The sequence below is a fragment of the Cucurbita pepo genome, chromosome LG14, assembly GCF_002806865.2.
Source record: "Cucurbita pepo subsp. pepo cultivar mu-cu-16 chromosome LG14, ASM280686v2, whole genome shotgun sequence".
Classification (NCBI taxonomy): Eukaryota; Viridiplantae; Streptophyta; class Magnoliopsida; order Cucurbitales; family Cucurbitaceae; genus Cucurbita; species Cucurbita pepo.
Window position 1 is genome coordinate 4,717,680 of NC_036651.1, and position 15,535 is coordinate 4,733,214.

General features: G+C 38.2%; 2 protein-coding genes across 5 annotated transcripts; both read right to left on the reverse strand.

Annotated features, from left to right (window-relative positions):
• On the reverse strand, nt 1–2,666 carry LOC111810905 (50S ribosomal protein L24, chloroplastic). The gene is made up of 4 exons (XM_023697740.1): nt 2,434–2,666; nt 1,625–1,663; nt 708–938; nt 1–387 (listed from the first exon to the last, which is right to left on the reverse strand). Exons 1-4 carry the CDS (start codon nt 2,536–2,538, stop codon nt 187–189), a joined length of 576 nt encoding a protein of 191 aa, XP_023553508.1. The 5' UTR covers nt 2,539–2,666; the 3' UTR covers nt 1–186.
• A 594-nt stretch (nt 2,667–3,260) lies between these two features.
• On the reverse strand, nt 3,261–8,716 carry LOC111809785 (calcium/calmodulin-regulated receptor-like kinase 1). 4 transcript variants are annotated; one of them, XM_023696209.1, is made up of 9 exons: nt 8,634–8,716; nt 8,395–8,445; nt 6,585–6,950; nt 5,998–6,151; nt 5,381–5,507; nt 4,551–4,636; nt 4,342–4,413; nt 3,969–4,172; nt 3,261–3,783 (listed from the first exon to the last, which is right to left on the reverse strand). In XM_023696209.1, the coding sequence occupies exons 3-9, from the start codon at nt 6,896–6,898 to the stop codon at nt 3,448–3,450; spliced, it is 1,293 nt and encodes a 430-aa protein (XP_023551977.1). In that variant the 5' UTR covers nt 6,899–6,950; nt 8,395–8,445; nt 8,634–8,716; the 3' UTR covers nt 3,261–3,447. The 4 variants fall into 4 exon arrangements, with proteins under 4 accessions (XP_023551977.1, XP_023551978.1, XP_023551976.1 ...); XM_023696210.1 differs by having other exon boundaries at nt 8,583–8,677; XM_023696208.1 differs by having other exon boundaries at nt 8,395–8,463; nt 8,583–8,660.
• Nucleotides 8,717–15,535: the final 6,819 nt, after the last annotated feature.

Consider the following 15,535-nt stretch of genomic DNA (forward strand, 5'->3'; position numbering starts at 1 on the left):
TTCAACCAAGGGAATATGTTATAAATTATAGATAAACAATGAACTACCAAATCAATATCTCAACTATGCATCAATGAACACAACAGACCGCAACAAAAATGTTTGCTGAAATAGGAATATGGGCTACTGAAATACCCTTTGAGATACATAACTACATCAGTGATACGTGCAGTTGAAAGAGGACCCTTAAGCAGTAGTAGCCACTTCAGTTTTGCTCTTCTCCTCCTTGAGCTTCTTCCAATTGTCAGTGCTGTCAATTATTTCCCCAGTTTTTATGAGATATCGTACTCGTTTTCCATTTTCAAGGGTCTTGTGACCGACCCGGCTTGCTACATCCTTTTCTTTCGAGTAAAGCATCACATTGGAGCTGTGGATGGGTGCTTCGACCTGAAATATCAGCACCAAGAGGTATGTAAGTTCATAACAAGAAATTAGACTATGCGGTGAAACTAATCTGTTAAACATGAGACAATGAAGAAACAATCAAATATAGAATCACACCACCAAACGGACGGAGGAAATGAAAAATAAACCACACCACCAAACGGACGAAGGAAATGAAAAATAAACCACACCACCAAACGGACTTCAATTTCTTGGAGGGTCTAAAAGTTTCCGGGTTGATGAAAAACTGACCATTCATAGATTTTCATTTTGTATAGACAACAGTTGATGATTGGAATTAGTTGCAAAGAACAGAAACAAACCTTAATAATCTGTCCTTGTTCTTCCTCCTCTCTGCTCTTTACATGCTTTGTCTTCAAATTTATTTCTTTCACTGTCACCTTGCTATTATGTTTGAAAATTTGTGTGATTTCTCCAATTTTTCCCTTATCACGGCCAGCTATAACTTTCACTGTGTCTCCAACCTTGACATGCATTTTGTGTAATACAGGAAGGCTGTTTGGCTTACATTCCTTCCGTTCCCATCTTTTGAGCTGCCAATAAGGAAAAGAAAATGTAAAAAGACGTAAATATATTGGGGAAAACAGTAGACGACTTTGATCCCATTCCAACGAGAAATGCAAGAACTGAAACACCGAACATATCATTCTAAACTTTTACTTTGTGGCAGAGTTCATTTAGAAGAGAGAAGATTTAGATGACCATTGCTGGAAAGAACCATTAGCCATAAGAACAATTATAGAATCATTATAAAACCTACCATTGATACTTGGGTGGATTTGGAGAGACTTTTGGAAATGATATTTTTTAGTGAAGCACTATCTAATAGAATGTTTGGAGTTACTTTTAACTATAAAAACAGTGACTTTTTATGGTGAAAAAAAAACTTCCTATATCAAAGAAGCATTTGATAGTGCTTCATCAAATTGCTACAATTGCATCGAGTTTATTCTAAATTAACATATTCGATGGAAAATTGCTTAAACTTGTACTAAATGACGGTTATTAAAAGGGACTTCAAAAGGGTTAGATCACAATACATTTATAATATCACAAGGTGGCAGTATGTATATCATTCTCTCAGCAAGTCTACCATTCAACATATTCCTGTTTCACGTCTCGTTCTTTTCCCCAGATATACTCATGGTAAACATACTTGATCTTCTATTAAATTTAAACGTGTTGAAAGGACGAATCATGAAAAGGCAAGAATACTAACCTTCATTACTATGAGACATGGCTTCTCTTTCGATGTTACCTGCAAGTTAATCAAGAGATGCTTAGAGACAAACTATCCTACCAATTACTTCAACACGATATAATGCAAAACAAGCTCAAATATAAACAATAACTGATAAAATTTGTTAGCTTGAAAGGCCACAGAACATCTGGGAAGTATTCTTTAATTACCAAGGTTTGGGGGAAAATTTTGACAGAAACTTTTAAGTTTGATCTATTTTTTGTCCAAATACTTCTTTGGAACGCAGTGCAAATGTACTTGGATTTATATACGGCTACTTACAGATAGTATACCAAATAATATCAAAATGCTAAATGTTTGTTGAGACAACCAAAACAAGAGGGGAAAAGAAAAGATTTACGAATGAGAAGCACAGACAATGGTTGCCTGATGACATTGAAGATCTAATTTCAGGAGAGAAAATCAGAATCAAGAAATCAAATCATCATCATTTCCAAACAGAAAGGGAAAATGTACAACTAGAAAAGAAACGCTCGACGTTTCCATGTTGGTGATGCAGGACACAGCTCAGATGTCAAGATGAACAAATAATTTACAGAGCAAAATTAAAACTAAAAAATCACAGGCAAAAACGATTTATAGAGCTAAGAAGTTCATCTATCGGCTAAATTTCAGTCGACAGTTCACCGAACCAGGGAACCAGGTATACATTTTGAAGCATAATTGCTCAGAAGAACAAAATTGAGAGGCAAAAAGAAGAGAAAACCGCTTAAAATGAAGCAGAATGAGAAAGCAATTAGAATCGAAAGGGAGAGTAGAAATCGTACGGGCGCAGCGAAAATTGTGGACGGCTGAAGGCGGTGGCCAAGAAAGGAACTGGAAGAGAGCGAAAGAGCGGTCATGGAGCTCTGAAGCGAGACCATGGCTGCCATTGTTTCTGCCGCAGACTCGTCTGAGAGAAGTATTGGGTGGGCTTTACAAATGGATAATGCAATCGCAGACTGCAGGGATAGAAGAAGATGCCGCTGCGCTTTTAAACGGCGCCGTATTACCCAATGTAGAGAAATGTTAAAAACAATATTCAATTCATTCACCGTACATACACCCATACCCATACAATCCAATCGACAAGCCTAACCCTAACCCATCTATTTTGAGTTTAAATCAATTATTCCAAAATTAATTTAATTAATCAATTGTCTAAAATTAGTCTAATTCAAATTCATTTATTTTTATTAAAAATTTAATGTTCTTACTTAAATTAAAATTATAATAATAATAAATAAATAAAATTATACTTTGATTTATTTTTAATTGGATTTTATAATTGAAATTTTATTTAGAATGTATCATCATTGTTGTTTAATGGATTTACGACACGTGCAGTACAAAATTTATGAGCATAATATACAAGTTTTTTAAGATTGGTTTATGATTGATGCTGTAATTTGATCCTTTTTTAATTCATCAATTTTGGAAGGGAGGATTGAACAATCATGGTGATTGGTCCGTTTACCTTGGAATAATAATTAGTATCTCATTCACTTAATTATGTTCCATAAAAAATCTGAATTGAGGTTAAATTCGATTGAATCATATCTTTTTTTCATTCAAAAAAATGATAGCATTAGAAGGATAGCAGCAGAAAAAGTAATGAACAAAAAAAAATTTCTACTACTTTCATTGCCGATGCCTCAATTTACAAACATCAAAAGGAATAAAAAAAAAAAAAAAACTATATTACATTCTTGTTAACTTCTGCTAATTTTCTTTCTTGGTATGTTGAGAAAAGCACTGTCAATATAAAGAAGAATAAAAGAAAATGAACCAAGAACCATTTTCTATACTTCACATGATTCAGGTGTACTATCCACGGGCTGTTGTCCTCTGTGTTCAGGCCTTGGACTCCTGGCTTCTAGTTGATCAATATCAATGGCGACTTCATCCGTTGTCGTTGACACCGTATTTCGGTTACGACTGTTGTTCTTCCTTTGTTTTAGGATTCGGGACAAAACTTGTACATTGTCTCTCATTGAAGGTCGCTTTTTCTGGACATGGTTAACACATTTGTATGCAAGAGCTGCAACTTCGTTCAGCTCTTGAACATCGAAATTTCTGTCGAGACGGGAATCAACAAGTTCTTCCCACCCAACTTTACCATCAGAATTCATAGCAGCCTAATCATCATCATAGAAAATTGTGTTGTTTTTAGACGAAGGTTGTGAGATACTAGTGCCAAAAAAGGGCTTACGCAAACAAAGTTGTGAAGGAAAGTACTCAAAACGGTAGGAACTTCACAGAGTAGAGCTGCTAATTCATTCACAGAGATAGAGAGAGAGAGAGAGAGAGAGAGAGATCTTACAAGCTCAACATATTCCATAAGGCCCTGTTGAGGATTTCTGCCAGCTATAATCTCAAAAAGTAATACTCCGAAGCTATAAACATCGCTTTTCTTGTTGAAAGCCCTCGAAGATACGTACTCAGGATCGAGATATCCAAAAGTTCCTCTGATGTTAGCTGCTCGACTGTCTACCATCTCTTCTCTTGAAAGCCCAAAATCAGCAACCTGCTTATCATTATATTAACTCAGATGCAAGCGAACTTGATGATATATAAAACATTGTCTTGGAAAATCCTTGATCTACATTAAAGCAACAGAATTTAGATGAAAACAATAACAAGTTCCCTTCCGAGTCTTATTGCAGAGACACTTGAAACAAGCAGAAAGGGCATACCCTTGCTCTCATGGACTGATCCAACAAAATGTTGGCTGATTTGATATCCCGGTGAATTACTGGAGGAACTGCCTGAAGTAAAATTTGAAGCATCATTAACATCAATAGCATGAAGCATCATTAACATCAATAGCATTCAGCCATGCACGAATTTCAAAACGTTCATGTGCTGATTATTTGCCTGATTACCGAGGATAAAAGAAAGTTACCCCATCATGGAGATACTCCAAACCCCTTGCTACATCTAAAGCTATACGAAGTCTCATATACCAACTCAGTAGTCCATTCTGATCACCTATACAGAAACAAGAGAAAGTCATTCTCTATTGTAGAAATTATAAGGAGCTTGTGCACAATTACCATACAATAATTTTCTCTTGAAATTTAAGAAGCTAATACTATACATCAACGTGAACATTGAGATTAGATGATGATAACAATAATTAGATTCATTGATAGTGACAAAAGAAAGTTTCTAGTTTGTGATGTCCAACATTGGTTGGGGGGAGAACAAACCACCATTTATAAGGGTGTGGAAACCTTCCCCTAGCAGATGCGTTTTAAAGCCTTGAGGGGAAGCCCGAAAGGGAAAGCCCAAAGAGGACAGTATCTGCTAGCGGTGGATCTGGGTCGTTACAAATCAGAACCAGACACCGGACTATGTGCCAGCCTTCTCGCTCTTCCTCGAAGAGGGGGTAGACACGAGGCGGTGTGCCAGTAAGGACACTGGGCCCCAAAGGGGGGTGGATTTGGGGGCGGTCCCACATCGATGGGAGGAAGGAAAGAGTGCCAGCGAGGACGTTGGGCCCCGAAGGGGGGTGGATTGTGATGTCCAACATTGGTTAGGGAGGAGAACAAATCACCATTTATAAGGGTGTGGAAACCTTCCCCTAGCAGACGCGTTTTAAAGTCTTGAGGGGAAGCCCGAAAGGGAAAGCCCAAAGAAGGCAATATCTGCTAGCAGTGGATCTGGGGCGTTACATAGTCAATCTCTGAAACTGTTCCTTTCACAGATCAAGAGGGAATATAGTCAGCTTACTATACAAGTGAGATGCTAGGCTGCCTTTACTCATGTAGACATACACAAGCATATGTTCGCCTCTTTCAGCACAGTATCCAACCATATTCACGAGGTTTCTATGATGCAATCTTCCCAATAACATCACCTGAATGATCCACAGGGAAATAACAGTTATTGATACAGTAAACATAGAATACGTGAGTTTGTCAATTAGAAGAAAAATACATGGAAAAGAATAAAGCTTCTAAGAAATAAAAAAACAGCAAGAATATTGGTCGAGCTAAATGTTATACGAAATTCTTTTATTTTATTTCCGAACTCTAAACTAAAGATCTGATTTCCAGAGTAAGTTTAAAACCGTTTCATCCTTTGCTCATTACATTTTTTCTCTTTTTATCTTCTTTGATGACAACAGTTAATCATCAAAATTAGATCCGAAAGTGGAGCAATGGAAATAGGGAAAAAGAACTATAAAGCCATAACCTTGGAGTAGCAAACCAGGCATATTTTTTAGCAATGGATATTTGCTCGTTAAAGTTTGAGGAACAGCTGAAGGAAACAACCTTTTTATGAAATTGTGTATTTTGTAACATATTCTATATATGAAGCCCAAATTAATGATTCACCATCTTTACCTCTGTCTGGAATTCTTTTTCTCCTTGTTTAGAATTGGTTGCGAGCACTTTCACAGCAACAGTCTCACCAGATGGCAAAGTAGCTTTATAAACGGAACCAAATGCCCCTTGTCCTATTACACTTGTAAAATTGCCGGTTGCCTTTTGCAGATCCCTGCATCGTATCACAAACAACGTTTAATAACAAATTAAATTACATTTTCATCACAACTATCAAATTACAGTTACATCTTCCTTCTTTCTCAGACGATAGTAGTCTCTTAGCGCCCTTAGCCTTAAGTGGAGGTGAAGAAAAGAAAATTTAGAAATTGAAATTTTTTTACTACTAATCTCTAGAGAGCCATGAAATCTAAAGAAGGTATTGGGAGAGTTTCTGCAACCACAGTACCGGTAGAAAGTGAAGACATACTAAAATCTGAAAGATTTTTTAGCAATTATCAAAATTCCTCAAATAGGGATCATCTTTTTCTCTCTACATCGAATATTTTATTCAGTTGAATCATAATATCAAGGCATGTACATCATAGAAATATGACAGGATCTCATACACACTAAATGGTAGGGATGAGTTGCACTAGAAGACTTACTTAACAGAATATTCAGGCATCCCAGATGCCGAGATCACACTGCTTCTCTTGAATCTGTCAAGCCATGAGGATATGCCATTTCGGCTGAACTTCACTGGTGATTCTGGACTCACTCTGGAGTCTGATAGAATAGTACAAGAATCAGCTCCATTTGTTCGAATGGGAACATTTGCTGCTGTCCTGGAACTGCTTTTACCAATCTGCAACCGCTTCCTATGATATCTAAAGCAGAATAGAGCAAGAATCGCCAAAAGAGCTCCAATCACCACTCCTATCAAAATTCCAATAGCCAACCCTGTTGACCCCTCTTTCATCTCCTCTTTGGTGCTCCTCAAGTTCTTATTCAGCTGTCGAAACCTCCCTCAACTGCAAAATGGATTTAGAGCCCTTTAACTAATCTGCTCAACTCATCATTTACATTTTACGGGAATAAATAACAAATGATGTTAAAAATCAAGAGGACCATTCTTTGTTCTTCCCCATCGACAGCCATTAGTGAAGTCAACAAGATGATTAAAAATATGCAAGAAATCGATAAAATTCCAGCAGACAAGTATTATTCTCAAGAAAAATGTAAAAAAAGAAAAACATCCCAAAGGAGCCGGACAGGCAAATATCATATAGACTTTCTCTCGCCCTCCAGCAGCAGATCTCACTTTCTTTCTTCCCAGTACCAATCAACATTAGATAAGCATGACATCTTGAGGCCAAATACTCATAAAACAATAAAACTCCTCCAATCCAACTGCATCGCTACAAATTAGCGTTCGTGAGATTTATATTCAGAAGATCACCGTTGCAAATAAATTGAGCTTAAATGGATCATGATGCTGGGAAAATAACTAATTCGCTAAAAATTACCATTCGTGGGATTTATATTCAGAAAATCACCATTGCAAATAAATTTAGCTTAAATAGTTCAAGACGCTGGGCAAATAACTATTCACTACAAATTAGCTTTCGTGAGATTTATATTCAGAAAATCACCATTGCAAATAAATTTAGCTTAAATGGATCAAGACGCTGGACAAATGACTATATACTTTTCAAATAATCGATCCCTATTCTCTACCAGTAGACATTAACAAACTCCTTAGTCTGATGCGAAAATGGCCTTTACAAGAATAACAGAACTAAAATCTAGCAACATTTTACTGTAGCCTACCCTGCTATAGCCTCCCATTAACACTACAAAAATCAGACTCATAAAGGATCTGAGAACACGATAGTTCTAATAACACAAAATAAAGCCGAAAGCAAGCATTACAAATAAATTTAGCGTATGTGGATCAGGACGCTGGACAAATAACTATATACTATTCAAATTTGACTAAACTTTTTCTACAGCTAATAATAATAGATCCCTATTCTCTACCACCAGTAAACATTAGCAAACTTTTTAGTCTGATGCGACAAATCGCCTTAAGAATAACGTTACCAAAATCCAGCAAATCATTCAGAGCTTTACTGTAGCCTACGCTGCTATAGTCTCTCATAAACACTACGAAAATCAGACTCATAATCGGACTCGTAAAGGATCGACAACACGATAGTTCTAATAACACGAAATAAAGCCGAAAGCAGGCATTCGTTTAAGTAAACTTCATTCAATTCTCCTTCCCCTATTCCCTAGCAATTTTACTCTGTTCATTCAAAAACCTACCGCAGAATCCATATGAAGCAGAAGAGTCCCCTCAGCATCAGATTATAAACACAAAAACCACGGCAGTTGAGGCATAATCGACAAGTAAATGAAACAAAGAGATGAAGAAACATTCTATGCCACAGCAGGATTTACATTCAAGTGTACCTAGCGAAAGACGATCATTAAAATCCAAAATCGGCATGGCGGGGGGTCAATCTGCAACAAAAACGGAAACTGAAATGAAGAGTTAACAGAGAAGCGAGATGAATATGAAAATATGGAAGGTATTGTTTCCTGGAGATTCGAAGANAAAAAAAAGTAATCAAAGTGCAGCGAATACAATCTGTACTTACAGCTCTATATTCGGAACAATTTTAGAAAGAAAATGCAAAAGGAAACATTACAATTCAGAAGCACTGAGATGGGGACCGGCGGTCGCCAACGCCATCGTTTTTGTTTGAAACGGAACACGCCATTTGTGGTCAAGCCGTCAAGCTGATCAACTTAGCCTGCTTTGAACTTTAAATTCATACAATAATAATATTTTTTTAATTATTGTTTATGTTAACTAATAAACTCATATGCAGAACATAATCATTATTATTTTTCTGTCTCGTAGCGTATGCGTCCGTATTATCGCGAAGGAGAAGGGGTACCCCCGATGCATGAACGCATAATAATGCATGAGATTCTAACATTTTTCCATTTTAATTATCATATAAACTCTGATAGCGTCTTCCTTCATATCATATCATTTTTATCACGTCCTTTTATCATATCTTCCATGCATGTATCAGTGCAGTATTTCATGCCAGTTCGTAATTTTGTTTGTCAATCATATCATATATCATTTATGTTACACATATGTCATATCATAACATTTTTCATGTTCTTGCACGTAACCGTTCACATCATGCACATATCATACCATATCATTTATCATAAAAGTCACATAACATAACTCGAGCATGCCTTCAACATATTATATCATAAACATATCAATTTATCACATACAACATAACATTCACTTAACATCTTGTATACATATCATTTCATAACAGTTTGCATATATGGACACGTGTCATCATTCAGCACACAATTATAACCAAATGATGGTAGGGTCACTTACTTTGTTGACCTAAGCCGAACCTATTGCGACCTTTTGATGCTAGCTTAACGCTGCTCCCTAAAATTTAATTCTGTCTAGTGAATCCAACATCATAAATTAGAATTCTACTCTACTCTAGAACTTGACTCACTGTTTTGTATAAAATAATTTAAACTTTTATTAATGTAACTTTTTAGCCAAACTTTTAAAATAAAAATAAGATTGTAAATTTATTTTTTTTTAAATTATGAAAATATGGGTTATAATTTTTCAAAACACTCCTAAAAAATACAAGATAAGACAAAGAAATCAATAAGCCAAAATAGTGCTTTAAGAGTTTTATTTTAAGAATTAAAAAAAAAATTATGAAAAAGTAGTAGTAATTCATAATTCTTTTTAGCCACATTTTCATTAATAGTTTTAATTGTGACAAATTGGTAGCAATTTGGTAGGCTATGGTGGACTTAGAGTTGTCGTTTATTTTTTTTAGGCGACAACTTGATAGACGATCGATGAATTTTACCCTGCAGGATACTTGGTAAGTGACAATATTAAAATTGCGTGGACTCTTAATAGGTGACAACTTTGTAGAACATTGAAGAAATGTCTCTAAATTGGTTGTTTCTCTGTATATAATTATTTTATGTAGCTTTCTTTTTCTGTCTTTTTTATGAAAAACATGAAACTTGTCCGGTAAGGAAATGAAAATAAGTAGTGTATTAGACTGGATGTATACTTTGAATTACAGTTCAATGCCGGAAGAAAAATATTAATCGAAATAATCGTCATTTGGTATAAATTTCATCAATATCTTCAAAAAATTTTTTTAATAATTTCAAGAATTAATGGTTGTTTTTGTGCCCATGAATTTGGTGTAGACATATTTACAAAATTTGTAGAAAGTAATGGAAAATTCAAAGAATCACTAGCGAAGGATGCAAGAGGAATATTAAGTCTATATGAAGCGGCACATATGAGGGTGCACGGAGAAGACTCAACCCCAAATTTGTTGCTCAAGTTAGCCGTGCTTTGAAATGACCACTAAGAAAACTCCTTCCAAAATTAAAGGCAAGAGAGTACATGTGATGTCCCACATTGGTTAGGGAGGAGAACAAATCACCATTATAAGGGTGTGGAAACCTTCTCCTAGTAGACGCGTTTTAAAGCCTTGGGGGGAAGCCCGAAAGAGAAAGCCTAAAGAGGACAATATGTTCCCATTCTCAAACTGTGAGCTTACTTTTTCAAAACTGGATTTGGATTTCGACAGAAACTTCAACTTCACTAACATTTATTTGTGTATGCAATTTCATATTTAACCTATAAAGTTACATTTTTAGGTTATTGGTACTATTTATTTTAAATTATATGTTGAGTGCTACTTTGGGACATTGGGTGCAACTTTGAACTGCAGTTTAACGTCGAAAGAAAAATATTAACTAAAATAATAGCTATTTCTTCAATTTTAGATGATACATATGATGCTTATTGAACATTTGAAGAACTCCAATTTTTCACTCGAGCAATTCAAAGGTCATTTGAATTCATCCTTGTAGATAACTAATAAATTTATTGTTTACATATAGCATACCCTTTAAATATACCATACAAATTTCTTCCAAAGTTTAGAAAGAGAAGAAAATATTTTTGAAAATTTGTTTTTTCAATGTTTCAAATTTGGATAGAGTTTTAATACTATTAATTTCAAATTATAAATAGGAGAATGATATCAACAATAATGTTTTTGAATTTTCAAATGGGATAAAAGCATGGTTGATATACTTCCCCGAGTACCTGAAACCTTTATATATAGCAATGTTAAATCTTTATAAGGAAATCAACAATGAAATAGGTAAGGATGAAAGTTCGCTTCACATTCATACCACCAAAGAAAAAGTAAGATTTCTTTGTCTCCCTCCTCTATCTTCTTTCCTTTCTTTTTATACATATAAACAAGAGTTACCATTTTGGTTTAAATTTACAGATAAAAAAGCTAGCTGGATCCTATTTCGAAGAAGCTAAATGGTTAAACAAAAATTACAAACCAAATTTGAAAGAGTACATGGAACGGGTATTGCATAGCTCAGGATATTCCTTGATTGTAAACATTTCACTCATAGGCATGGGTGACATAATAACGAATGAGGTAATTGAATGGTTTTCTAGAAGACCTAAAGTTATTAAAGTTGCAATAATAATTGCTAGACTCATGGTTGACTTCATTTTCATTTCCCACAAGGTATATATGGTTTACTATTCTTGGAAAGCAGCACAAACAAAATTGAATTTTTTAAAGTAAAATGCATTTACCTACCTGTTTTTCTATTTCAGTTTGAGCAACGGAAGGAACATGTTGCTTCAGCAGTTCAATGTTACATAAAACAATGTGGTTGTTTAGAGGAATAAGCTTGTGTTGAACTTCATAAACAAGTGGTTGATGCATGGAAGGATATAAATGAAGCATGTCTTCATCCAATTGATGTTCCAATGCCTATTCTTGTGCGAGTTGTGAACGCTTGCACGCCTGAAGCTTTGCGACAACTCCAGCGAGAGAAACGGGTCCTCCGGCAGAAAAGGCGGCAAGAAGTAGTGGAAATCTCACATGCGCGCGCGCGAGAAAGAAGGGGAGCAGAAGAAGGAGTCGGCTAATAGCGCAGGCCAATCCGGTGCTCGAACTGCAGGAAGAAAGGCTACCTGAGCAAGAATTGCTGGAACAAGTTCAGGAACAAGGAGAAGGCCCATGTGGCCCAATTCGAGAAGGAAAAGCTGACTCTTTTCATGGTGAGCGCATTGGTCTTATCCGATGTCCCCAATTCCAATTCCAAATCCACGGAAGGAATCGATGGCGTAGCTGCTTCGATGAGCCTTGTCGATGAGGGTTCGATAGGTCTCGAAGAAGAGTTACAGGTGGGCGTAGCAAAGGCACCGGCTGGAGAGCTGATTCAGTTGAAGGAGGAGCGAGTGTTTGCTCAGATCGGCAAGAGAGGCGAGCAGCACGAGCACTGGCGATGGGTCCTCGACACAAGGGCAACAAACCATATGACCGGGGCCAGGTCTGCATTCTTTGAACTCGACTCAGAGATTCGCGAGACAGTGAAGTTCGGCGATGGCTCTGTCATCGAGATCGAAAGGCGCGACACCATCTTGTACGTGGACAAGGGTGGCGAGCACTGCAAGCTGACCGACGTCTACTTTATCCCGAGGCTCAAGGCTAACCTTGTGAGCCTGAGTCAAATTGATAAGGCCGACTGCTATATTTCCATCGAGCATGGGCTACTCAAGATCTACGATGATCAATGACGACTGCTCACGCAAAACCATCTCTACATCCTGGAGTTGGAGATAAAGCAGTCAGTCAGCCTCTCAGCTAGGACCGAAGAAGTAGCTTGGAGGTGGCACGCAAGGTACGGGCACTTGAGCTTCCCTACTCTACAAAAATACAAGGAGAAAATGGTGTACGATTTTTTTGGCAATCGAAGGCGTGAACAGGCTGTGCGACAGGTGTCTCATCGGCAAGCAGAAGCGCACCTCCTTTTCGTCTTCGGCATCCTACCATGTTGGTGAGCCGTTGGAGCTTGTGCACGACGATATCTGCGAGCCCATCAAGCTGGCGACCCTAGGCGGCAAGACCCTCTTCCTTCTGCTGGTCGATGACAAGAGCCGCTTCATGTGGTTGATCCTGCTGCAAGCAAAGAATGAAGTAGCGGAGGCGTTCAAGCGCGTTCAAACGCGTGCGGAGGTCAAATGCGTGAAAAAGATGCAAGTGTTGTGTGTCACAATCACACTTTTGATGGCAGCGGATTTGTGATTGTGCGACACTCACTTTCCAACAACAAGTGAGCTAAGCCAATTCGTTCTTATGTCGCCTACGGCCAAGCGACGTATGCTCGAGCCTCTGGCCTCGATTTAAGAAGAAGGTTTTAGAAAACGAGGGTAGAGAGAGATTTTCAAAAGAGAGATTTTGATCATTGAGCTTTCGACTTTCATAAACGATGGGGTGACCTTCTTGAATAAGAACACTGCCTAGGGCAAAGTCGGAAGCATCTGTCTCTATTTCAAATGGTTTAGAAACATCCACTAATTCGAGGACAGGACCAATTGTCATGGTTGCCTTCAGATCTTCAAAGGTCATTTGACATTCATTTGACCACGACCAAGGGTGGTCTTTCTTCAGAAGTTCTGTTAATGGGGCGGCTCGTCGTGAAAACCCTTCGATGAACCACCTATAATAGTTTGCCAATTCTAGGAAGGATCGTACATTAGATACGGAAGTAGGAATTTTCCACTCTTGGATAGCTTTTATCTTGTCGCTATCCATACCGATCTGTCCACAACTGATGACATGTCCAAGGAAGTTGATACTCGTTTGTGCGAAGACACATTTTTCTTTCTTGACATACAACTGATTCTGCCGCAACTTGTCAAACACTAGCTTCAGGTGCACCTTATGTTCCTCTAGGGTTGCGTTGTATACAACTATGTCGTCGAGATATACTACAACGAACTGATCCAAGTATTCGTGGAAAACCCTATTCATTAACATGCAAAACATAGCTGGGGCATTTGTCAAGCCAAAGGGCATTACTAGGAACTCAAAAGCCCCATATCTTGTTACACACGTTGTCTTGGGCTCGTACCCTTTGGCGATATGTACTTGGTAGTACCCTGATCGTAAGTTCAGCTTCGTGAAGTATTTGACCCCGTGAAGCTTGTCAAACAAGTCGGATATTATCGGCAGTGGGTATTTGTTGTGTACAGTCCTTGTTTAAGGCTCTATAATCTATGCACAGACGCAACGTCCCATCCTTCTTTTTTTTGAAACAGTACGGGGGCTCCGTAAGGTGCCTTTGCAGGGTGGATGAATCCCGCCGCCAACAACTCATCTAGTTGTTTCCTCAATTTGGCTAGCTCAGGGGGAGCCATCCGATATGCATTCTTCGCTGGGGGTTTAATCCCGAGGAGAAGTTCAATTTCATGATCGATGCCTCGATGAGGTGGTAATTTTTGTGGTAAGCTCTCTAACATTATGTTAGCATAACTGTCTAGTACATTCTTGATTTCGCTTGGAATAGTTTCCTCAGTGGTCACTTCTTCCATCAGGGGTATAACCATAAATGTAAGTTCCTCTCGTGCGGGTCCTCTTTTCAATTGTATGGCCGAGATCATTCTAAGATTACCTGGTTGCTTGATGCTTGCAGGTATTACTGTGGGGTTGTGGTCAGTAATCACCAAGCAGTTCGCCAGTGGCATTGGGATAACTTTGTGTTCTAGGAGGAAGTCCATCCCAAGTACCGTCGAAGTCGTCCATGCAAACCATGACAAGGTCCATCTGTCCTGACCAGGCCCCTAATTTGAAGGGGACTCTTTTTGAGACTCCCACGATAGGCAAGGCCTCGAAATTGACAGCTTTCACTTTTCTGGGGTCTTTTTCTATGGTGAGTCCCAATCTTCGTGCTTCTTGGTCGACGATGAAGTTGTGGGTCACACCTGAGTCTATCAAGGTACTCTTGCTCGATCGGGAGTTTATTGTTGCGTCTATGAACATAAGCCATTTCTCTATTATCTCCTTTGGGTCGACCTTCCGTTGGAGGGCTGACAAGAATTTAAGCGCACCCATTCAAGGGTTGTCTTGATCTTCCCTCTTGCCTTGCGTAGTCTCGACTCTTGTGTCGTTTCTCTCTTGAATGGACACTTGGAGTGCACTGAGAGAGGCCCGGTGAGGACAGTAGGACAATTTGTGGGGGCCTTTACATAACAGACATTGTAAATGTGTCGTCGGGTAGTTCTTTTGAGGGTAAGGTCCTCGAGATGTCCCTGCTTGGTTATTCTGAGGAGGTCTATCTGCCCACCCACTTGGTCTCTCGTTACTTTCGTTTGGCCTATTAGGGCCTTCATTTCGATGAGTTTTGCCCCCAGTGTTTGGGGCTTGTGTTGTTTTTCATTGGAAGCTCGCTTCGTTTCCAAAGTCTAGGAGTCTCTCGGCGCTGGCGATTGCGGTGGCTAGGCCTTGAACCTTTTTCTCATGTATTTTTGTTTTGGCCCACGGTTTCAACCCATTTATAAAGAGAAATACTTTGTCTTTCTTTGACGTGCCCTTGATATCTAGCATCATGGTCGAGAACTGTTTGACATAATCCCTTATGCTTCCAGTTTGTTTAAGGGCTATTAGTTTTTTTCCTTGCTATATATTCTACGTTTTCA